This window comes from Furipterus horrens, unplaced genomic scaffold (genome assembly GCF_987537825.1).
Source record: "Furipterus horrens unplaced genomic scaffold, mFurHor1.1.pri manual_scaffold_1, whole genome shotgun sequence".
NCBI classification, from domain to species: Eukaryota; Metazoa; Chordata; class Mammalia; order Chiroptera; family Furipteridae; genus Furipterus; species Furipterus horrens.
The window spans coordinates 157,375,142-157,399,902 of NW_028327171.1; the positions used below are offsets into that span (position 1 = coordinate 157,375,142).

The 24,761-nt window shown below is 34.0% G+C and overlaps 1 protein-coding gene across 1 annotated transcript in view; it reads left to right on the plus strand.

Moving 5' to 3' along the window:
* The window catches only part of PSMD14 (proteasome 26S subunit, non-ATPase 14), a 102,451-nt gene that overhangs the window by 64,603 nt on the left and 13,087 nt on the right, over positions 1 to 24,761 (plus strand). Inside the window, exons 8-10 of the mRNA XM_090280317.1 lie at positions 12,243 to 12,350; positions 18,403 to 18,477; positions 23,772 to 23,897. Coding sequence (XP_090136443.1) covers positions 12,243 to 12,350; positions 18,403 to 18,477; positions 23,772 to 23,897 — 309 coding nt within the window. The remainder of the gene's footprint in view (positions 1 to 12,242; positions 12,351 to 18,402; positions 18,478 to 23,771; positions 23,898 to 24,761) is intronic.

Consider the following 24,761-nt stretch of genomic DNA (forward strand, 5'->3'; position numbering starts at 1 on the left):
CTGAACCAAATTAAATGCTAGTAAATCCAGGGCCAATGTTCCTAGTTAAATCATTAAACGAAAGAATATAAACTTGTAAAAATTGAAAAACATAAGGCTCTGCCTTTCTCTTCCTTGCATTTGCTTTCTCAGAGCTGTCAAAATATTTAGGTAATGGCTAGATCAAGAATTAAAAATGGCAGTCTATATGTAAATTATTTAAATTGGGTCTCTGTTTACTACATACCTCTTTCCTGTATATTTTTATATTTCCATTTTTATAAATCCCAATATTATCTCTCTGCTTTTGGGTGATAAGGCAAGCATGGATTATTTCTTTGTAATCACAATTAATTCATAACTTTGTTATTTCCTTTTATGTGACTTGACTATCTTCATGGAATTGTTGCTCTATGCCAGGTATTGTGGTGATAGTTATTTTAACTTGTTTCATTTATTCTTTTCAGTAATTCTGCAGATAGGCACTATTATTTTTCCGTTTTATCAATGAAAGGGTGAAACAATTAGAGTCAAAGAGATTCTTTTGCCCAAATCATACCATTATTAAGCAGCAGAAAAAGGATGCAAATACAAATTTACAAAATTTCAGAGCTCAGGCTGTTTTACTGGCTCTTTAAAATTAGGCAATTATGAATGATGTCATTGAAGTAACTCAGGAATAGAAAATGTGTACCAGAGATCATCACAGGGCCTTTTCTTAACTTACATGGATAAGTATCACTCCCTTCAGCATGTCAGGGGAAGAAGCCCCACATTTTCTCATATGTTTTCAATAGTTCTCAGTACTACTTATAGTGGGTATTATATATTAATTTTTTCTCATGTAGTATTTGTCCTATTAATTTTAGAAAGCAATTTAAACGCATCCCTGTCAGCTTTTGTGACATACAGAGGAAAAACATTGAGACCAAAGTAAATAACAAAATATACAATATGATAAAGACTCTGTATCACTCCATATATTATATAATCCTGTAAATGTTTAAAAATGATATCAGTGAAAATCAATGATAATAACATTAATAATTTAAATGAAGAGTTAGCACATAGAAATTACCAGTGAGCTCTACTCTAAACTTACCAGTGAAATAATTTTTATGATTCTGTTTTAGTTTATTTGTAAAACATACATATTCAAATATTTTAAACTTCAGTTCTCAAGTGGCACGGTGGCATCATCTTGCTTAATGTTTTGTTATCTTGTATATTCAACCCACAACTTGGACTTGATCCAGCAGCAAATTTTGTAGTTAATTCATCTTGTAATATGACTATACTTCTTCCTTATGGCATAAGAAATAATCACTTTGTGCATAGTCATAAAACTAGCATACAACTATTCTTACTTTTGAGAACACATTTTCTTATCAGATCCCTGTCAGTAAAGTGTTCAGTTGTTACCTGTTAATTCCTTAACTCCTAACAAGCTCTGTGTTCTCTATTCTAAAAGCATTTAAAAACAACAACAAAACACTAATAACCCTTTGGTCCAAATAAATCTTGGTTTTCTTGAAAATGTTTTATTTAATCAGAAATACTCAATTCATTGGACTTTTAAAAATGTGATGTTTGTCTGCATGTCATCTCATCAGTATATACTTCTTAAGTGTGTATACCTGATGTACCTCTATGCTAACGATTCTAGGGTACAACATAAAGAAAAAATGGTCTTTGTCTCTTTGAGAAAGTGAGTCATATACTTTTGGTATTAATTCATGAGCCAGATAACATTATGCCAATTATATGTTGATAATCCTGTATTGCATACTGATAGAATACAAATTATACTGATATAGCTTTGTTTCAGTTAACTCGGTATTAAATTGGTTGCTAGAGACAGGTATAATTTCAATAAATACTTATTTGGAACCTTGTAGGTACCAATATGCAATAAAGTATTGCTTTTATAGCAAACATAGTAATTGCTAATTAAATTCGAAGGGACAAAGTAGATGAAGCATGGACTGGGCTTCAATGGATGGACAGGGCATCACTCCAAGGGAAAGAGCTCATACCTGTGGGGAAGAGTGTAGGAACAGTACCATTCCAGGTGGTACTTACCTCTTTGTTCATTCTTCTTTCATAGATATATTAGAATGTAAAATAAGTAGGTTTTGTTGTTATTTTTTAAATCAACATTTTACCAAAAAAAAGATGGGGCTCTAAAGAGTTAATACAAATAAAAGAAAAAAGAATTAGGGGATGAATGTTACAAGATCTTTTAATTTTCAAATATCTTGAAAGTTATCTGTTTTTCAGGCAAGTGGGAAAATATTGTATTTACCAAAGAATTTTGGATTAGAAAGTTTTAAGATGGTGGAGATTTTAAACTACTCAACTAATAGTTTTGTTGTAGCTTTTTATTATTAAAAATATATATATATATCAGCCCTCGCTGGTGTGGCTCAGTGGATTGAGCACTGTACTGTAAACCAAAAGGTTGATGGTTTGATTCCCTGTCAGAGCACATGCCTGGGTTGCTGGCTGATCCCCAGTTGGAGGAATGCAAGAGGCTACCAATTAATGTATCTCTTGCATATTGATGTTTCTCTCCCTCTCTTTCTCCCTCCCATCCCCTCTCTCTAAAAATAGATTAATAAAATCTTTTAAAAAATAAATTTAAAAAATATATAAAAGTCAAAGAGGACATAGATTAATGAAGAGCATGGGCTCTGGGATCAGGCCTGTATTAGAATCTCAGTTTTGTATCTTCTTTACAGCGTGACCTTGAGCAAGTTACCTAATCTTGAGCTTCCGATTTGTCATTTATAAAACAGGGATTTTTAGTGACTATCATAATATTGTGAATATTATGAAATGATTTATGTAATGATTTGTGTATGTCGTAATAGGACGTGTGCAATAAATGGCACTTTTATTACTCTGAAGATCAAAATAATTGATACTTAAAAGAATTAACACCTAGCATATTTTTAAAATGTGAGTATCTCTGAAGACTTTGTAAAAACAAGTCTATAAATTATTTACTGACTTGCTCACTTTCAGAGGATGAAGGTAATGACTGGAAAAGAAATGAAAACATTCCCTGCTTGTATTTTGTACATGCTGATGAGTTTAGGAATGCTCTTCTGATTCAGCTAATTTTTATTGAGCAATTACTATTTTTCAGCATATTTCTCTGGGGCATGCTGATGAAGAGGAAAATAAATGTTACATTAAAATTCTGACCTCTGAAGTTATTAAATGTATTACACTTAAAACCATTTTGTGTTTTATTCATCTGTCCTTGTCTTGTCTCCCCCACAAGATTTGGGCCTCTTTTGGGGTGAAATGTTTTCATATCTTGGAATTTATATATTGTCTGGCAAAAGTAGTTTTCTCAATAATGTTTATAAAATAAAATAAAGGAATGAATGTGTCAGTGGTCAGCTGTTATCAGTTTGGCTTTCAGCATATAAAAAAAACCTACAGTTTATGAGGCTTAGGAATTTTTATATATTAGGGTCATTTATTTAATGCATGAAGTTGACAGGGTCAGAGTTAGTTTGTTCGTAGACATTAGCATTAATGAACTTGAACTGTGTGCAATCAGAGCTAGAGTTCAAGTTTAATGTGTCATTTGTCCCCTAAAGGTAGTGCAAGATATTTAGAATAGTTATTCATAAGATTTTCTTTTGATTGTTATCCCAGAAGGGACAATTAGGACTATATAGTCCTAACTCAAATTGTACATACAAACACACCTTTTTTTCATCTAGTTTTCCTTATTGAAAGAGAAAAGTAGAAAACGTAACACATAAAAATTCTATTTTCACTTCTAATATAGCTTTATGAGCATATCCACCCTACTCTTGGAACAAGTTTAGTTACTGTATTATCTTTTGTTTGCTCTCTGTTTTTCACTTTTGTTAATTAATTTGAAGTTTTATAATACTATTATATTTAATCTGTGAGGATATCTTAAGAAAATATTATAGGTGCTAATGTACCTATACTATCCCTGACAAATTGAATAGTTTATAACATTTGCTAATATAATCAGAAATTGTCAGGTGGGAATGTTAAAGCAATTTTATGTTTACAAGTCTAAGAAGGATAAATCTTATATAAAGGCAACAGTTTTTAGTGTTCTTTTAATTTAGAGTTTCTATATTAATAATACAATATCTGAGCTAATTTACTATTGTTTAGTATTTGCTGTACAGTTCGGGTGATACAAATGTGCTTCAAATGAGTTTGATACCAGCTGTTTCAATAAAGATAAAGGAAAACCTTTAAAACAATGTCCCGTTATCTATAAGAATATTATTTATTGACTCCTTTTGCTTCTTTAATGCTTTTCTTTCCCAATCTAATCCCTGGTCATTCATTCAACAGGCACTTATTGACCACTATGTGTGCCACATATCCATTGGAGACAGAGAGAAGGGTAACATTTACTCCCTGTCCTTGATGCCAATGTTGTACCGACAAATAGAAACATGACTTTGTACAAGAGGCCATTGCATAGCCCATCTTTATTACTTGTTTATGACCATATTTCAATAATCTGACATTAACTCTTGTTAATTGTGAAGATGTTTCTGGACCTGGGACTTAGTTTTGGTGGTTTTAATATGTTGTTATCATTGTAATTTCCTGAAGAGGGTAGAATTGATATGGTGGTAAATTTTCTTTCAAGTCATAGTTGATTCCTCTCTGGTTATTCTTAGACTGCTAGTAACCTGAATAATAGATGCCTACTGCTACTTTTTACATTTCAAATACCTTTAATATATGCAGTTTTTATTCCCAATTAAACACAAGTCAGTGCTTTGTGATGTTTGAGTTTTTCAGTTCAGCATGCCATGGAAGAGTTTTTCATGAATTCAAAATGAGGAAAAGGGAAGTGTATATTTTGTTAAGCCACACTGATTAAATTTTTATAGATAATGAATGTCCCTGTTTTTGGAAGCTGAAAATAAACGTGAATAGTAAAACTACATATAACATAATATCCGAAACCACTTTCTTGGAGCATTTCATTTCAGTAGATATTTATCCTGCCTCATATTATTTGCACCAAGTAGTCTGCTGGGAAATGTATATTCAAATGGTGAATTAGACTCAAACCTTTCTGTCAAGAAACTGAATCTAATAGTTTTTTCTTGCTTTTGTGTTAGGATAACTGTTACATCACATAGCTTGATGATAAAGAGTACTGGCTTTGGCATGATGTGTATGTAACAAATCATAGTGGTATCACTTGCTGGTTGTGTCATGTCATTTAATTAATTCAAATCCTCCGATTTTTGGTTTCCTCATCCATAAATTGAAAATATTAATACCTACCTCTTAGTTGTTGAGAGGATTTGATAAGATAATTTCTAGACAACCATTTAATTAATAAGCCCAATAAAAATATATAAAAGTGATACATAGAAAAGTAATTGACCTTTGCATATTTTTCCTATGCAAATGACCTTGCCTATTGCAAAGTGGCAGTATGAAGGGTATATTTGCATTTTTCTTTAAAGGTAATGTTAAAGCACAACAAATGTATGTAAGTCCTTTATTCCTCCCTACCACCTTGCTAACATAGTCAAGGCCCCCAGCCTTTTAGTCCTTAACTGTATGTGGAATTGTCTTGCTTTACTCTGCTTACTAGAAAGGAATGTGAAATCTGTTCATTTAACGCAGGCTGACTGAGGAGCCACCAGGTAGAATTGGTACTCTGTGTTGATATCAGACCAATGACCCTGAGATGACAGTCTCTTCTGGCTCATTAATAGTCTCCTGAGGAGTTCAGTTTTTAAATTCACTGTTTATTTGTCACATATAAATCTAAAAATACCTATCTTGCAGGAGCATCAAGATCCTAGGCATATTGTCATTTTTTAAGAGCAATAATATTCTGTGTAACTATATACTATTTTTATTTTAATTAGAATTTTCCTAAGAAAATATATGCTTTTAAATGTCTCTCCTTAATTTCCTTTTGATGTTTTCATATGCCATTTGTGGATGCCGAATTTATAATTCTTATTTGATTCTTGGGGTAACTTTTTAAAAACTTTAACAGTGTATTACAGTAGCAGTACTCTGCTTTGTTTACCGTGTTAGTTTGGGTGCTCCAAGGAGCAGAAGCCGAAATAGGATTAAATATGCAAGAGATTAATTATTAGGGAAACACCTGTGATGGGTAAAGGGCAGACTCTTCAGACCACAGTACAAGAAGAGAAAGGAAAAGTAGGATTGGGTAGGAAGAGCATCAGATTGCAGCATATTTCTAAGAAAGTTTCAGCCAGGCTGATGGGAAGTCCTTGAGGCAGTTTCTCTTTAGAGGAGTCCCTTATTTGGCAGGAATGACTAGGTTCTAGGACCCCTGTTATGCCCAGTCATTGGCTGGGGGCAGCCCAAGGAAAGTATGACCTGGGGTAAATTCTCAGAAGACGCAGAGGTGTAGCATATAGAGGTTGTGAGTCAGCTGTGCTCTCTACAGCAGGTTCTTTTGAAAGGAAACTTGAGGTGGGCAACTCCATGACGGCCACAATTACTAACACTAGTAACTATGGAGTAGGCACACATGTATTGTTTTATTTAATCATATCACCAACTCTGAGGTGTCACTCATACACAAGTGGAGACGCTAAGAGGTTACTAGCAAGTGATAGATCCAGAATTCTAACTTAGGCAGGATTCCGACACCAGAGTGTCTCAAGCATTTAAACACCTATACCGTAGTGACTACATGCATACACTAAAAAATCATGCCAAACCTTTAAGACTTAACTATATGTTTTTTAACAAAGTTTCATGAATCTCAATATATGTAATTACCTTTTGCCATACTAGTTTATAAAGACCAATATATTTTGATTAAGGTATATATGTTCAAAACTTGTGGCCTTTCTGTTTGAATTTTGATGCATGTCTTCACTTGTCAAAAAAAAAAAACACTATGCCAATTACATCTCATCCCCCCTTTTTCCCAATATATTGAAGTTGTATTACAGATCTCTAGCTACAGTAAGCAATTCTCCAAGGACGAAGAAAGAAAATGTACATACACAGAGGAATTTCTTTTCCAGAGCTAAAATTGACATTTTATAAATAATTTCCGTGTTGCAAACTTGAGACTAGGAAATCACAGTGATTCAGTGATATGCTTTTGGCATGAGTCAGTTTTAGTTCTTAGTGCTTTTCATTGGAAATGGCATAAAAAGTAAGATTTCTTTGAATTTTTTATGCTGTGGGCTTACAAGAGACATAAGATATTTTTCTCTTATAGTTGTCTGGCAGTGCATGGCAGCAGAAGTAACGAAATGGTCACAAACCTCAGCAGTACTTCCCAGGTCACATGCACCCTTAATTTTTAAAGAATCTGGAAACAGCCTAAGCAGTTGATAACAGGTCATTTTTATAGTCATTTAGAGACTTATTATTTTATATGATGGTGGGTTTATAAGATTTTAAATATGTAACTTAACTGGTAACTTAATTGTAACTTTTTCCTTTTTTTGACGTTTGACATTGATTTTGAGATCTTAAAATTCTTTTTCAAGCTTTTAAAAAAATTATTATAGTTCATTTTACATATAAACACTTCCCATAGCCATTGACTGCAATATAAGTACAATGGGAAATTTCAAAGGCAGCAGCTATTGTTAAAAAAGAGAGGGGGTATTGTGAATTATATTAACTACTGCGAGAAGTGCTTATTATTCATTTTTCTTTCAAACACCTTTCTATTAAACTAATTTTAAGAGCTTTGCTTCCTTTGAATATAAAAATTGGGAACTATAAATTGGTGCTTTAGAAATTTAGTTTAGTCTTTCAGTGACCTAACAGTTGATATGAAAACATGAATTTAAAAATAAATAGCATATTGGATAAACTGTACTATATTCATGAAAGAAGCCAAAAAAATGGATTAAGCTGAATTCAATAATAATTAGTTTTGAGTCCTAAACCATATCCATTATTAAATTGAAATGATAGGTCCTTGACCCTTGGGTGCGCTTGGAATAAATATGGAGAACAGTATTGTTTTTAAAATTATTTTGCTTTTATAAGCTAAGACAGATGTACAAAAAAGATGTAGTTTTTATTTTGTATTGGCAGCTTCCAAATATTTAGTATCTATTTCCAAGAGTTGCAATTAGTAAAGCAACCATGGTACTGAAATCTGCACATCCCACAAGCTAATTATATTTGCAAGGTCAGAGTGAATACATATTTTCAGAAAAATAAAGGGTTATATAAATATGTGTCTTCTTCTTGGCTGTTATATCACAGTTTGTTGATCTGGAATATAATGTGTACAATTCACAAATTTGTCTGATAACAGAAAGTGGTGTGTGATTGTGTTTATTTTACTAACCAGTATATTCACAGCAATCACTTCCAAATATCTCTCCAGTAAAGATGTGTTAATTACAAAACAGACAAGGTCTTCTATTATATTAAAGCTACTAACAAGAAGACAGCAGGAATCACACATGTAAATAGCATCATCAACCCCTATTTTAGTCCTCTGTTTTGATCTGTGAGTTGCGCATAGACCAAAGGTGCTATTAAAGACTGAGTGTATGAAATAGGCAGCATTATATGAACAAAATTTATTCAACAAGAAAACAGACCTTTAACATGAATTTAACAAGCCTGAGAAATTATAAACTATCATATGCTGCAGATTCATGCAGTGATAATAAACAAAAAAGGAAAGTAAGAGGTTTCCCTAAGCTAGCCAAACTGCTAATGGTTGTGTTATAAGCTGTCTACTGTTGCAGTGACCTCTGAAAAGTCTCAAGGCACTTGTACCAGAAAAAATTAAATGATCAGGGTGGTGAATAGAGATTCAATGTAGTGTGTAAGACTTCATCATGGAAGGAGATTATAAAAGTATCATATTCCTGAAAATATTATTCATACTTTAGCTTGCAAGTTTTTATTGCGTATTAAGGAGGTAGTTTTTATGTAAGTTTTTGGCTAAGTTACTATTTGGATTTATAAGACATAAACAACTGATTTAATATATATATACTTTAAAACAAGATCTTTATAAAATTTATATAGCTCCAAAAACAGCTTACTTCCCTTCTCCCCGCCTCATACGTTATTTAATCCTTAGCGGTTTATTGTACCTAATATTTCCGTTCTTAACCATGGAGTGACCACTTTGCTGTCATTCTGTTGCATCATGTTGTAAATACATAAACATGAAGAAATGTCTTCAGGTTGTACACACCTCCAAGTGCTCACTAGGGCTTTTTCTTACTGTGGCGTAATTAACACCTTCTTTACCCATTGCTCATTAGTGCATTGGACATTAATGAGTACTTTGATAGGTTGCTCTAAAGTAGAAACCCACTTATTCTCATAGTGCAAAAAGCAATTATAAAATTGCACAGAAATTAAATGTAGACTATATTGCCACGTTTATATTTTTGTTGCACACTAAATCTAATTTTGGCCTGCAGGTTGTTGAACATGTTAGCTCCCTTAAGACAGTTGCTATAGTGATGGCAGCAAATTCCTTTAATCCTAGTGTAAAGTATTCATTTTCTGTTGGCTGTCATATTACTATTCAGGAATTGCCCATCTAGACATGTCAGTTCACATAAGCCATCATTTATTAGTTGGACAGTATATTAAATTCTTTAATTTTTCTCTTAATTTTTAAATAGAATTTTAAAATTTTTTTCAAATTTGTTTTCAATTGATCATGATATCTACTTAGCTGATATTTTTATTTCCTTTTCATGAAGTTTCACACCTGCTTATAATATTCCAGAGAAATTTACAGAAATTTGTGCACGAAAGTAGCTGTCTTCTGTTTTAATTTGAAAACGTTTAGTATAAAAAAAGTCTATAGGCGTTTTGTTGTGATATGTAATGGAATTTTCATGGGTTTGTAGAGTGGTTTTCTTCCTACAAATGATTTTACTGATATCTTAAAATGGAATCAAAGTATTCTAAATAAACAACTGGACCACAATGATGGCTTTGCTCTTAAATATTTACCTCTATAAGTAAGGGTGGCAATTCTTAATTCTGTATTTATTTAATTTGTACATTATCAAAATGCTCACTTTTTTGGCCTACATTTTAATTGTATCTTATTTTATGTGCTTTTTAGTAGAAAATGTTAGAAAATTTTAAACAAGTGTTTTAAAGTATTTATTATAATATCCAATATTAGTACCTAATTTTTTAAGTATAAAGAAGTGATCTGAACCTAAGCCACATTTATTTATATATAAATGTGAAAGTTAAGTCTGGATTGTAGTTATTGTATAAAAAGAAAAAATAGTGGGGGGACCAAGATGGCCGCGGAGTAGGAACAGTGTTCTCAGCTCGCTCCTGTTAAGGAGACAATCCAGGAGGAACAAACTCGGGGAGGAATGACTGAAACACAACAAGGACACCAGCCTGTTGAACCAAGCACGCCGTTGACCGGAGGCAGCCAACTGACCTGGAGTCTGCACGATCCTTCCCCATGTGGGAAGGCCACCCTCCCCTCCACACCCCCACTCTTATTAGGGTTTTCTGGACCCAAGGGTAGGTAGGACGACGACCATGTCCAGCTTGAAGCAGCTAGAGGAGCTTGAGACCTTCGCCCATTGTCCTTTACAAGATTACAAAGGGTCCTAATATTTGAGAGGGGGGGGATAGTTAATTTTTACGAACCAGGGGTATGGACTTGGGGGGGATTGCTGGGGGAGGGGGGTGCTGGGGGGAGGGGAACAAGGGGGAGAAAATTGGAACTGTTGTAACAATATAATCAATAAAAAACATTTAAAAAAAAAAAGAAAAAATAGTTTTCACAAACTATTAAATCATGTATGTTCTGAGAATACTTGATTTTATTTTGAGGGAAGAGGAATCTTTGGGGAAATTCAAACTGTTAGAAATAAAAGCAACAGTCATTCAAAGTTTTTTTTAACCCTACCAGAGTGGGTAGGCCTTAGATTGATTCCTTGTCGTAATGTTTTGGTTTAAGTTTGTACTCTTTGGAACTGTTGACCCTTTGTGGCAGTCTTTTAGAAAGGGTGGTCTTTTCTTTCTTTCTTTCTTTAAATCTTGTTCTTTAGCATACAGCATATAGTGATACTACATTTTTTTTTCAGATTTGATTGGATTTCATTTGGTTTAACTTGAATATAAATTTTATTTTAATCTCTTGGTATACTCACGTAATAATTATACAAATGAGAACTGGTCTAGTTAGCAATAGCTTTTAAAACATTGGTAAATTCCAGTTGTTTAACACCATTAACGACAAATTTAGAAATACTATATTATCCTGCTTTAAGCTTTGTTTTTTGTTTTTTTTTTTAATGTGATGAATGTATTGAGTTTATTCTCTCAGTAATTGATTTCAATTCCCTGAAAGAGGCATCTGTCATAAAGTCCCAGTGCTTTGCTTAAAACTTCACAACATTTAAAAGCTTTAATGAGTTCTTTCAAATCGATAGTAATGAACAGAAAAAAGCTATAAGATAGTATGTGATTCTTGTTAAATCCCTTAATATATGAGCTAACAGATGACATTGTATCCTGTAAGAATTTGAAGTCTTTCTGTACAGAAATATTGAGTACACTTAGCACAAAGAGGGATACCTATTATTATTTCTTTACTGTGAGCTTAAGGCCATGCCACTTTATACCACGTTCCTAACTTAAAGCACAGATGACCTTGCGTTTTTTTGTGTTGTGCCTCCTATTCTTGACTTGGGCTTGGACACTTATGGCCATCAGGCAAGATATAAAGTGTTTTATAGTCACAAGAAATAAAAGGTATCTGACTAGAAAGAATACGTGGAACAAGTACCTTGCTGGTTGTAATTTTGTTGTCATTTCAAGTACTGCAGTGGTATAATTGATGTGACAGGACTGGGTTAGATGGTCCCTTAGCTTGTGCTCACTTTCAGTTTTAGTTTCTCTTTGTCATTCATTTTGATTAGGTAAAATTTAGGTGACAGACATATGCACACCAATGAAGGCTGTTTGGTGTAAGTTTAGTAATGAACTATTTCAATAAAAAAATGCAAAGTTAATATTTTTACTGCTCATGAAAATTGCAATAATTGGTGTCACCTTACATTACAAGATTGAAGGTAGTGTGCTGATGGCACAGTCAGCAGGAGGTTTTTTTTTTTTATTATTAATATTGTAATTAAATGATTTTCTGGAAATTGGCCAGAAACAGATGCAGGTTGATCATGCCTTGTCCACTGTTGCTTGGCATCATCACTTGCTTTTTTAAAAAGAATTGACCTGACACCTTGTTTTTACAGGTTGTTATTGATGCCTTCAGATTGATCAATGCTAATATGATGGTCCTAGGACATGAACCAAGACAAACCACCTCAAATCTGGGTCACTTAAATAAGCCATCTATCCAGGTAATGCCTGTATTTGATAATGTGTTAAAAACTGTGTTTTACAGCCTAAACGCTGGTATAAATGGCCATTTCATGATTTAGTATTTAGCATTTTAATTTGTTTACAGTTAATTTTTCTTGTGCTTTAAAAGATTATGGGAACATTGTTGCAAATGTTATATTTGCTTACACATATGGGTCAGTTTTCAGTGTAGTCTTCAAACTTTATAGTTTGGGGATACCCTTTTGGGGAACATGGTAGAGCCTTGCGTAGTTAAAATTGGTAATAAAAGAATCACTAGGAATTTCAGGTGGAGTACATTAAGTATCATTCTTAATTGGTTAAGTAGACATTTCTTATAGCAGCAAATAATGGGAAAATTGGTGTAAACTTTAAGCGGTCCCAAGAAACAATTCCAAAATAGTACTTAAAATTTCCTTTTTCTGTTTAATCCTCACCTTTAAAACAAACCCTACAAAACACATCTATATATTACCTTTAATTAGATTATCATGTTTGAAGTGATGTAAACCACTTTTGTTACAGTTATTCAGACATTTAATATCCTCCTGAGTGATTAATGTTTTATTTCATTCACATGCCTCATTGTTTTTACACAAATCTTTATAGTGTGCAAGAATTATTTTAAATGTGTTTTTAAATGCCCCACAGCCTGTGTCTATATAGTTAATTGCTTCTCTTAAGATTAATTAAAAGGACAGAAATGCATGTTTGGTTAAATAGAACACAGGACAAAGACTTTTATAGCAGCTATTGCTGTTTCCCCTCTGAAACCTTGCTCTGTCATGCCATTGTCTTTGGGGAGTTGTGGCTTTAATAGCTAACCATGGGTAAGCCTTCATTATACTTTAATAACTATACTTCTAGGCATTTACTTTTGCAGCAGTCACTCATCTGAAATCTTCATCAGAATAAAATGTTTTGTTTCAAAGGATTTGAGGTGTGTTGTTTTGGAAAAAAAAATTGTAAGTCAGGGAAAACTGCGAAGTATAATGAGTATGAAATAAGCTACCAGTATTTTTTTGATTGGGTACAGACAAGCCCGTGCTTGCATGTTCCAAGAGAATATATTATTGGACCTGTTTAGCCTGTGATAATGGCCTTTCTTATAAACCCCCATAGCATCATACTACTTCGTTATTGTTTTGCAGAAGGTTAAGTAGCATCTCATAATGCAGGGTCATTGTGATTACTGCATGGTATGTCTCTACCAGAAGTTTCCACTAATTGCACGTCAGCAGCCACCTGTTGCATGTTTCAGCTTTTAAATTTAAATACTGCTTTATAACCTTAAAAAATTGAGTATAATCAATATTTTAAAATCTGTTTTTTCTTTCCTACACTGTCCACTTTGTATTTTTTGGTCCTACCTTATAGTCTGTAATGTAAGATGGACCTTATAAAGCAGGCTCCAAACCCAAGTTAAAAGGACCTGTGTAGGTAGTATATAACAGTTATAGCATCATTGGTTTTTCTTATTTTAGTTTGTTTTTTGCCTTCCAATTAAAATCTGTAAATATATTTATTTCACAGTTTATATAGCGTCCATCAGAATGACATCTATCTGGGTGCTTTACAGTATTAAGACAATTTTAATACTAAAACACTCAAATGGGATCAAGCCAAAAAGTAACAGAACAAAGCTACACCTTAAAACAATTTCTTAGTTTTCTAAGATAAGCTACAATAAAAGCAACCCAGAAGAACATGAAATGAATGGAATTTTTAACTCAGGAATCAGAAGCTGTACAGAAAGGCCATGCTTTTTATTTTATAGGAAAACTAGTTTGTGTTGAGCTGGGTCTTGCTCCTAAAACCAACTTTCAAGAAGTGGGGATAGAAACCGGACAGCAACCACTCAGGCTGGTGGTGACTGTGCTTTTTTAGTGCTGTTTTTTTGTTTTACTGTTATGGTAAACCTGAAAACTTATGATTTTATTGGACACTAGTATATAATAACTTAAGGAAAGTTCCTAATATGTTAAGTAAGAAAAAGATTATAAAATAAGATATATAAGTTGCAAATATATATTTTATAAAGTATATATTTACACCAAAATGTTTGTTTCACTTACCTTTGGTTGGAAGGATTTTTTAATTAACTTTCATGTTTTAAATAAGAGAAGCCATTAATAATCCAGGTAGAGAGGGGGAAGTATAATGCCTATACTATAGACATGTTTGTTAATATATGAGACTTTGTGTTATTTTGTGAATACAAAAACATAAATTAGTGCTGATTGATTTTGAAGTTTATTTCACTGTGATGATTATTTATGTATTTGTTTTAAATTTTTCATACCAACAAAATTATAAAGCTCTACTCTAAAGATTAACTAGAGAAGCATAGCAATTATATGAAAGTTAATCAATAGGATCTCAAAACTCCCCTTTGTCTAGTTCCTCCTCTAAATCATTCTTTGTCTAGAATAGATAGCATCTTAGACTGGTACTGAGTACCAACCTAGGTAGAACTTTCTTCATGAAAGGGTAGCAGGCTTTGAGCAAAGAAAACAAGGGTCCATATATCCAAGAACCAAGTAAGCTAAGCACTGTAAGTAAATCTAAAAATATTGTCCTACAAACAGTGTTATAAAAGGTGGCTAGCTTCCCAGGTCAGCCACCAGAAGCTTATTTAGCTCACCGTACATATTATAACATGTAACTATGCTTTAAAAACACTACTTCTGTGAGAAACTGTTGCAGATTTCAAATGACCAATTAATGGGTGAGCTTCTGGAACATATCCAGAAGATGAAGAATTTTAATGAAGAATTGCCTATATTTTTCTAAATCCATCATATCTTTATTAGGTGAAACTTAAAAAGTTAAGTCATGGTTTTAAGAGTTTTCTGGCTATATAACTTTGTCCTTTATCTTTCTGACTTACTGTGGTGTTTGCTAGTATATTTTGTTTAATTTACCATTTGACCCATTCAAAAGGTTAGTCTCTTTCTTAATAAAACTAATCATATATTTGCCATATGCTGCCACAATTTGTAATTCAATGTCAACTAGATTGTTTAATTTGAGAGAATTTATTATCTATTGAGCTAAAAAAGGATGTGGTTTGGGGCTCTTTTAGAAGGAGGGGACAGCACATGGCTAATTTACTTGATATGTGATAAATGCACTGGGGATATGCAGCAGGCAAGGAAGTGAAGTTGGAGGACTGCTTGAGGCTACCATTTGATATAAACTTATTATACCTGCTAATCTTTGATGCTGCCTGTGTTATTTCTACTACTTGTATCCAAATAATGTAATTGAAAATCAAGTAGGTAGTGCCTTCAAATACCAAACTATCTAAAATGTGGATATGTCTGTGGCACATTGGCTGACCATAGATATTATTAACTATATCGCCACTATGTCGAATTATATACCATATTTTTCGCTCTGTAAGATGCACTTTTTTCCCCCCGAAAGTGGGGGGATATGTCTGTGCGTCTTATGGAGCGAATATTGCGTCACAGACCATGATGTGTGTTACCTGACCTGTCAGCGGTGGCAACAGCTGTTAGAAGAGGAAGTGGTGGGCCCACGTGAAACCCCCGGGGGATGCTTAAATGTGCCACTTTACTGCTGAATCTCAGGGTGTCTGTCAGATGCCATCCGCCTCTGCCCATCACCTGGGACCTAGGAGAGTGCAGAGAGCTGCCTGACACTCCCAGCTACAACCGCTGCCCTGTCGAATCAGCTGAGGCTAATAATGGGTATGAAGCTCAGTGCCAATTGCCAGTTGTCTTTGACACTGGGTGGGGTCTGTGTCAGTAAAACCACCTCCAATCACCAATCACTGTGTCTCAAGCTCTGCCAATAAGAGAGGCAGATGGGTGGAGCTGAAGTAACTTGTTCTCAGATGGTTACTGGCGCTGTTAGATGCTACAGCTATCTTGTCTACCTCCATACTGTTTCCAGTGCACACCAGATTTCTGTGTGAGGAGGCCAGCAGTAACTGGGTGAGCAGCCGTAAATGTTGAAGTTTGAAGTTTGTAGTATATAAAGGGAGTTCTGGTGGGGTCACTATTCTAGTAGTAGCACAGGCACTGCGGGTATTAAGGAGTATCACTAGCTGTAACAGGCACTGGGTGATGTCGGCCAGAACCTGTAACTAGGATAGTGATACTCTCAGTGACTGTTACAACTAGTGATACCTCTTAACGCCCTCAATGCCTGTTATTAAAGGCCTCCATAAATTCTTATACTAGCAATGATGAGTTCTTCTGGTTCCCAAAGAAGAGTAGTTGAACCTTAAAGTCTCTTCTCATTTGTTAATGACAGTGATGATGGTTCTTAATACCACCGTTGACTGCTGTTCACTTTACTTGGTTGAAATATTCTGTTATATTAAATATTTTAGTACACCATTTGGTTCAGAATTTGGTTTTTTTCTTGTTTTTCTCCTCTAAACCTAGGTGCGTCTTATAGTGTGAAAAATAAGGTAGTTAGGACATTGTACAAAGGTACTTGGGTGAGAGATCAGTTGGCACCTGAAATCTAATCTAAGCTCCTCTCTCCAGCCAGGCTGTTTCTGTTTAGAGGATTGGGTACCTCTTTCTAATTCTTCCACACAGCAGATACAGGTTAAGACCCTAATAAGTTCCACTTTTTGATCCGTACAGTACAGCACTTCTATATACTAAAATTTAATTCACTGCTCCTGATGATTATTAAAATGGATAGGAATTTAATAGGTACTCAGTACTTTAATTTCGTATATAAACCATTTTATTATAGCAGATGTTAGAAAAATAAGTAGATTATTACAGTATGCATTAAAGTATTTTATTACTTTATGGAGTGATTTTTGTAGCGAAGTAAGCTGTGCTTTGTTTTTATCCTGATCCTTAAAGCTCAAAACCTTATCCATGAATTTCCTAAAATACATTATAGCACAGTATAGTAGAAAAAACATGGGCTTTGGAAACAGAAAGACTTGGATTCAAATCCCAGCTTTACCTTTTACTAGCTGTAAACTGGGACAAATTCAGACTTGTGTCTTATTTTCCTCATCTGTCAAAATACAAATGGAACCAGCCTACTTACTAGGTTGTTGTGAAGATTAGAAGACTTAACATATAAAGCAGATGCTAAGTGCTCATCAAATGGTCCCTTCTACCTCAGCACCATAACACCTACACTGTAAAAAATCTAATAGTTAGAGAGCGCAGCAGTTGTTTTGGTTAGCTTTATCTTTAGCTTCCTGAAAGTTAACGCCAAAGCCCTCTTTATTTTTATACTTCTTAAAAATATGTCCAAGGTGTATTTCTGTACTTTGTCTTAGTAGGCTGATGGAGGGTCCCTCAGAATACTATTCTGAACCTCACTTGAACTTTCTTGGCTAAAGTTAGATATTTGAGCATTTGTGAATGGATTCCAGCACATGCAAGTTTATTGTTTCTTAATAAAGCCATGCTGTCAACTTAAATTTTTATTTTGGTTTGCCTGTTTGTCTTGGAGATCCAGTGCAGTGGGGCGAAACAAATCTGGATAGTGAGATTAAGCATGAGCTAAAAAAAACCCAGTAAGAACAAACTTCACTTTCTTAATTTGGAGATATGTGCAGACACAATTATTTGCATCTAAGAGAACTGAATTAAGAAGGGAAATCCCAGATTAATGTTGTGAGTAAAGAAATAAGTGTCTTAGTAGGACTTTTTAGACTTTCATTTTGAAATAACAAAGAGCCCCCTAGGTATCATAAAATCAGGCTTATTAAATTATATACTTATAAATTATGAATAATTAATTTATAATTTGGATTATGATGAGGTCAAACCCTCTCTCTGACTGAGCAAGGCTACTGAAACTGTTGAGTTTGTGATGCTCTGTATCATACTTTGAAGAATGTGTAACCCATACCTTTAAACCTCATTCTAAACTTGTAACTGAGAGGAAAAAATTAATTTAATATTTATTTAGGATAAAACACCTTTTTATGAAGATAATAAGGGTATTCCCTACAAAATTTGTTAACAGTTTCAGACCATTGTATTTAATAAATGAAAAATATTAATTTGCCCTTTTTCAAATCATTTGTCTATATAGGCATTAATTCACGGATTAAACAGACACTATTACTCTATTACTATTAACTATCGGAAAAATGAACTGGAACAGAAGGTAAGTTTAAATTTTTATGTTAGAGGAAAAATAATCTTTTTTCATACAATTTAAATATGACCTGCTATATTTGAATTCGAATTGTTGACCTATTTCATGGATGTGTTCCAAATATATATTTTTTATTACTGATGAATTGCAGCATAAAAGAAAGGACTATTTTATTGGACATATCGGAAGACATTTTATCTTACTGATAGGTACTACAGTAGGAGAGAAAGTAGAAACATTCCAGTTTGGTTTTATGACAAATATAAAAATCTTTTCTAGTTACATGATTTTCCTGATTAATTTATTTTCTCCAAGAAAGTTACCTTTTTGTAATTACTAAATAGTTTTCCACATTTGAAAGGAATAAATTAGGTTGTAATTGTGTACTACTTTTTAAAAGGACCATGTTTACCTAGGGTAAACAAAAGGTGAGTCAGAAGTGAAATACAGTTTGGGGTTTTCAGATATTTAGAGCTAGATTTTTTTGTTTAAGATAATCTTTTTATTTTTAAAGATTTTATTTATTTTTAGAGAGAGGAGAAGGGAAGGAGAAAGAGGGAGCGAAATATATATACAAGCAGGAAACATTGATCAGTTGCCTCACACACACGCCCCGACTGGGGATGATCCTGCAACCCAGGCATGTGCCCTGACTAGGAATTGAGCTGGTGACCATTTGCTTTGCAGGACAATGCTTTGTGGTCAGGGCTAGAGCTAGAATTTTTTTCAATTTTTTTATTTATTGATTTTAGAGAGAGAAGGGGGAGAGAGAGAGAAAGAAACATCTGTTTATTGTTTCACTTATTTATGCATTCAGTAGTTGATTCTTGTATATGCCCTGACCAGGGATTGAACCCACAACCTTGGTGTATTGGGACTGTGCTCTAACTAACTGAACTACCTAGCCAGGGCTAGAGCTAGATTCTTATCTCTCTTTATACCAGGCAACTTTCAAATTTAATTACTTTTAAAATTATATAGCATCTTGGTGGATTAGCATTCTTTTGTTTAGACTGTTTTAGGATTATTTAGTATGGTTTTTCTCTCCACTAATGTCAAATGTTTAAATCTGACTATTGCTTTTTGAAATTTCAATCTGATCTTTTTTTATTTTCTTCACAATTAAAACTACTCATGCTTCAGCCCTGACTAATGTGGCTCAGTAGACTGAGCGCCAGCCTGCAAACAGAAAAGTCACCAGTTTGATTCCCAGTCAGGGCACATGCCTGGGTTGTAGGCCAGGTCCCCAGTTGGGGTCATGGGAGAGACAACTGACCATGTATCTTTCTTCTACTGATGTTTTCCTCCCTCTCTGTATCCCTTTCTCTTTCTCTAAAAATAAATAAGTAAAATCTTTTTTAAAAAATTTAGTCATCCTTCAAATTAGCTTCTTGTGTTTCTCCCTGAGAAAGAAAAAAATTTGAAGAACACTGCTTACTATTGACAGCCACCAATTTTTGGTTCCTTCATATACTCTTCAAGTCCAAGCATGATAAGTAATCAGTAGTTAATAAGACCTTTCTTACCAGTTGAAACTGTTCCTCACAAAGGTACCTTAGAAAGGGATTCTAGTGCATGTGATGAGTGGGAGGGAGAGTAAATTGGGCTGTCCATACTATCCCTCTTTCAACCAGATGATTTCCATTTTTAATCTCAAGTTTGATAAACTGCTGTTTTAAAAGGTCATAGCCACCAGTAAACTCAACTTAAGGTCCTAGAGGCTGCTGGGAAGCAGTTATTCCTTGGCTTGAGGGGAGACACAGAGCCATAAAGCTCTGATGCAGTTGCTTGCATGGGGCCCAAAGTTCCTATCTGCTGTGGTAGGTACAGTTGATGGCTTGAAATACATTTTCATCACTTACTTATTTTATCTTACTTTTTTTACATTTAAAAACTATCATACTTTAGAAAATAGAGAAATATAAAACATTTGCATAATTAAAAGTTAAAGGTTTTTAGCTAGGGCTTGAGCATCAACCTACAAACCAAGAAATCGCTGGTTCGATTCCCAGTCAGAGCACATGCCTGGGTTGCAGGACAGGTCCCCTGTTGGGGGCATGTGGGAGGCAACTGATGGATGTTTCTCTCCCTCTCTTTCTTCCTCTCTAAAAATAAATAAAATCTTTAAAAATAAAAGTTAAAGAATTTTAAATTTGCTACATTTAACATCTTCCTTCGTATATGTTTTCCTAAGATTTAACAGACCAAAATTAGACCTCATATTAAACTTTATCAGTATTGCATACACAAAGGATTAATTCCACGAGAAAACAGTTTAACAGGTCATATATTCACAGATCCCAACAAACACCCCAGCATAACAGGCCTTAGATTGAGGCTGCATACACAAGTTCGTCCCTTATTTTTAACTTTACATAGAATAGGTACTGGTTGAAAATGAGCACTACTTAGATATAAACTAAAAACTCCATTTAGAAATATAAGTACTTTATCAGTCTGATGTCTTATATCCAACTATTTGGAAATATTCAGCTAACTGCATCAATTTTTTTCCCCTTTATTCCTTTTTTTTTTTTTTTTTTTTGTTACCACATAAACTCAGCCACCATCCTTGGCATAAAAAACACACATACAAATACATAAATGATTTAATGTTATAGTTATGTTTCTAGTAGCTCAGTGCAGGTACTTTCTCATTACCAAAAGCTTTGCCTTTTACCCCTATCCCAGCAACCTGTATGTATTATCCCAAGCATTACCTGAGGATCCCAATGGAATCCTTGTCCAGGCATGGTAGGGATATCCTGCTGCTCTGTGGGAACTTCGTTTGCTATTGAAGGGGTAGGAAAACCCGATTCTCAACATTTAATTACAGGTAGCTTTATAACACATAAGTTGCAGCACTGAAACTTCCCAAGGAAATATTTCCTAGAACACGTATCAGTGGCAAAGATGGGAAGCAATCAAAGAAATCAGAGGTACTTGTGCGGGATTTTTCCAGGACCCCCTCACCCCCCTTCCCAAACTATTCTTGCCCCATGGGCCCTAGGAGGGGCATGAGGGAATCTGGAGATTTTGTTTCTTTAAAAGTCTCATGGATGATTTTGACATACAGCTTCTTCTCCAGCATGAGAAAAACTTTGTGCCGTCTCTAGTTGAAAGCCTCTGAACAGGTAGAGCAATTTTTCTAAGCTAAACGCAAACATTTCCAACTATATATCTTCAGATATTCGTGGCTCAGGAATCTCACCTAAAATATATTGGTTCAACAACAATCATTCTGTAGTCACTTTTTTTCCCACATTAGAAAATTGTATTCATGATTTTTAAAACTTATTCAATGATAGTCTGCAACTGAAGAATATCTTTAGAGTAAGACTTTAAGAAAAACTATTGTAAGGCTCTAAACTTGAAAATTTATGGCCTTCCAAGAATATATGCACATACTTAGAACTAGAAGTCCAGTTTACAAAACAAGGAACTATCGTGTTTAGTTCTATGATCGCTCATAGGATCTGATCCCAGTTTACTAATGTGATTGCACACTGGTTGAATATATTTCCTTCCCAGTTTCATGACTTTTCATTCTAAAAATAAAGAAGTTTTAATTTTTTAAATTATAAATGGAATATTAGAATTTGAAAGAAACTTAGAGATTACCTGGTATAAGTCCTAAATTAATAGATTATATAAACTGAAGCTCAGAAAGTTTGACACAAAGTCATTTACCCTCTTGGCATTTGAAATTTGAGCAATATGAACTGTTAAAAATCTTGTGTGTCAATGGAATACTATGCAGCAGTAAAAAAGAAGGAATTCTTACCTTTTGCAGCAGCACAGATAGAACTGGAGACTATTATAATAAGTGAAATAAAGCCAGTCAATGAAAGACAAATACCATATGATCTCACTTATAAGTGGAATCTAATGAACAAAAGAAACTAATAAGCAAAATAGAATCAAGGACATAGAAACATGGAACAGACTGACAGCTGTAAGAGCAGAGGGGAAGGTGGGGACTGGTTGGAAGAAGGTGAGGGGATTAGTCAAAGAGCATACGTATATGCATGACCCATGGACATGGACAACAGTGTGGGATTGACTGGGAATGGGGGGTGGGCTGAGGAAAGGGGGGCAAAGAGGAAAAATTGGGACAAATGTAATAGCATAAACAAGAAAATATTAAAAACAAATGCACAGTGTTCCCTCATTTACTGGGGGTATTACATTCTAGACCCATGCCCCCCCACCCCTGCGATAGGCAAAAATCTATGAAGTAGGGACCTTACATTTATTTTAGTACTTATATATATTTTAAGGCTTTATAAACCCTTCCCACACACTTATAAACCATTCCCAGTCTCTTATTAACCTTTCCCACTCCCTTATTAACCTTTTCCACACTTTTATAAACACTACTTATGTTCTTAAACATATTCTACACTCTTAAACCTACGTAACTAACAACATACGTATACAGTACTGCAAAATCCTGTGATATAGCGAAAAATCCACGACGAATAATCAAATATATTTTAAGAAATCCCGCAATACAGTGAGGCCGTGATAAGTGAATCACGATATAGAGAGGGACTACTGTAATCTGTAACCATAAATATAATGTTGATATAATAAGGTTTTAATATTCTAAGTTGGTGATCCATGACATTAAATTAATCAGGAAAAAGAAAAGATCTTGTGTGTAACATAGTGTCATTCATTCAACAGATATTTATTGAGGGTCTGCTGTGATTAGATACTGTTCTAGAATCTAGACCCTGGTGATCTTGAAATGAACAGGGCAAACCTTGCCCCATTGATTTGTCTTTAGTGATAAGGAAATGCATTAAACAAGAAAAATATTTGTTATGTGAATACACAATATAATCTACAGATGATGTATTATAGAACTGTACTTGAAACCTATATAGTTTACCAATGTAACCCCAATAAATTAAATAAAAATGAAGAAAAAAATGTCAGGTGTTGATGATGTTACAAAAATAATAAAGCAGGTTAAGAGAAGAGAGATGTTTAAGATATTGTGTGGTGGCTTTTTTATATAGCATGGTAAGTGAAGATACCCATCTCTAAGGAAGTGAGGAAGGTAAGGAAAAGATAAGGAAAGTAGCCTTTAAGGAAGAAGAAGAACAAATACAAAGGCCATACAGTTAGAGTGCTCCTTAGGTTATATAAATTTAGGAGAATTCTTATTAGAGTGTTTTTAAGTTAATAAAATTAAATTCATTAATTCCAGAAGTTTTTGTGAAGTTGTTCTCAAGACAAGTGAAGGAAATATTCTCCATACAGGAAAATAATTACATTTCCTTTATATTTTTTAGATGTTGCTAAATTTGCATAAGAAGAGTTGGATGGAAGGTTTGACACTTCAGGACTACAGTGAACACTGTAAACATAATGAATCAGTGGTAAAAGAAATGTTGGAATTAGCCAAGAATTACAATAAGGTAAAAGTTACTTCCAACATTTATTTCTTGTAATCTTTGGAATATGTATGATAAAATGTCAAGCATTGTACAAATATAATTAGTTAATATAGAGTGGCCTAAGTTGTCGATGAGGTAGTAAATATTTAGGCTTTGCAGCCATTCTGTCTGTCACAACAGCTCGACTCTGCTGTTTTACTATAAAAAATGGTAAAAGAATGAGTGAGGCTGTGTTCTAGTAAAACTTTATATACCAAAACAAGTAGCTGGCTAGATTTGGCCCATGGGTTATAGTTTGCCAACCCTGTTGTAGACCAGTTAAAATAATTTTACATTTGAAGTCTCTTCATTATCCAGAGGACTTTTTCTTGGAAGGGAAGGGGAACAAGGAGATGTTACATTTTTATACTTGCTACATAAAATTTATTTTATGAACTTTTTTATTTTTACATTTAATAAGTGTATTAAAAACCTACTATGGAGGCATTGGGGTTATGGTAAGAAGCAAGACCTGTTGGGAAACAAAAGTAAACAAATAATTACAACATAATACTTTGTGATTAGTGTTATGAAAAAAATAAGCAGGTTGATGTGAAGAAGAGTAACTAGGGGAGACAACTTTATATGAGGACATTAAAAAGACTGTATTTTGCAGGCTCTCCTGAAAATATTTTGTGTGCTAAATGTATATGGCCATGATGTTTGGTTCATAGTTTTGTGTTCTTCTATAATTTTTATTTAAAGATTTTGTATATTTATTTTTAGAGAGAGGGAAAGGGAGGGAGAATGAGAAACATCAGTGTGTGGTTGCCTCTCACACACCCCCAGCTGGGGACCCGGGCCGCAACCCAGGCATATGCCCTGACCGAGAATCGAACCAGCGAC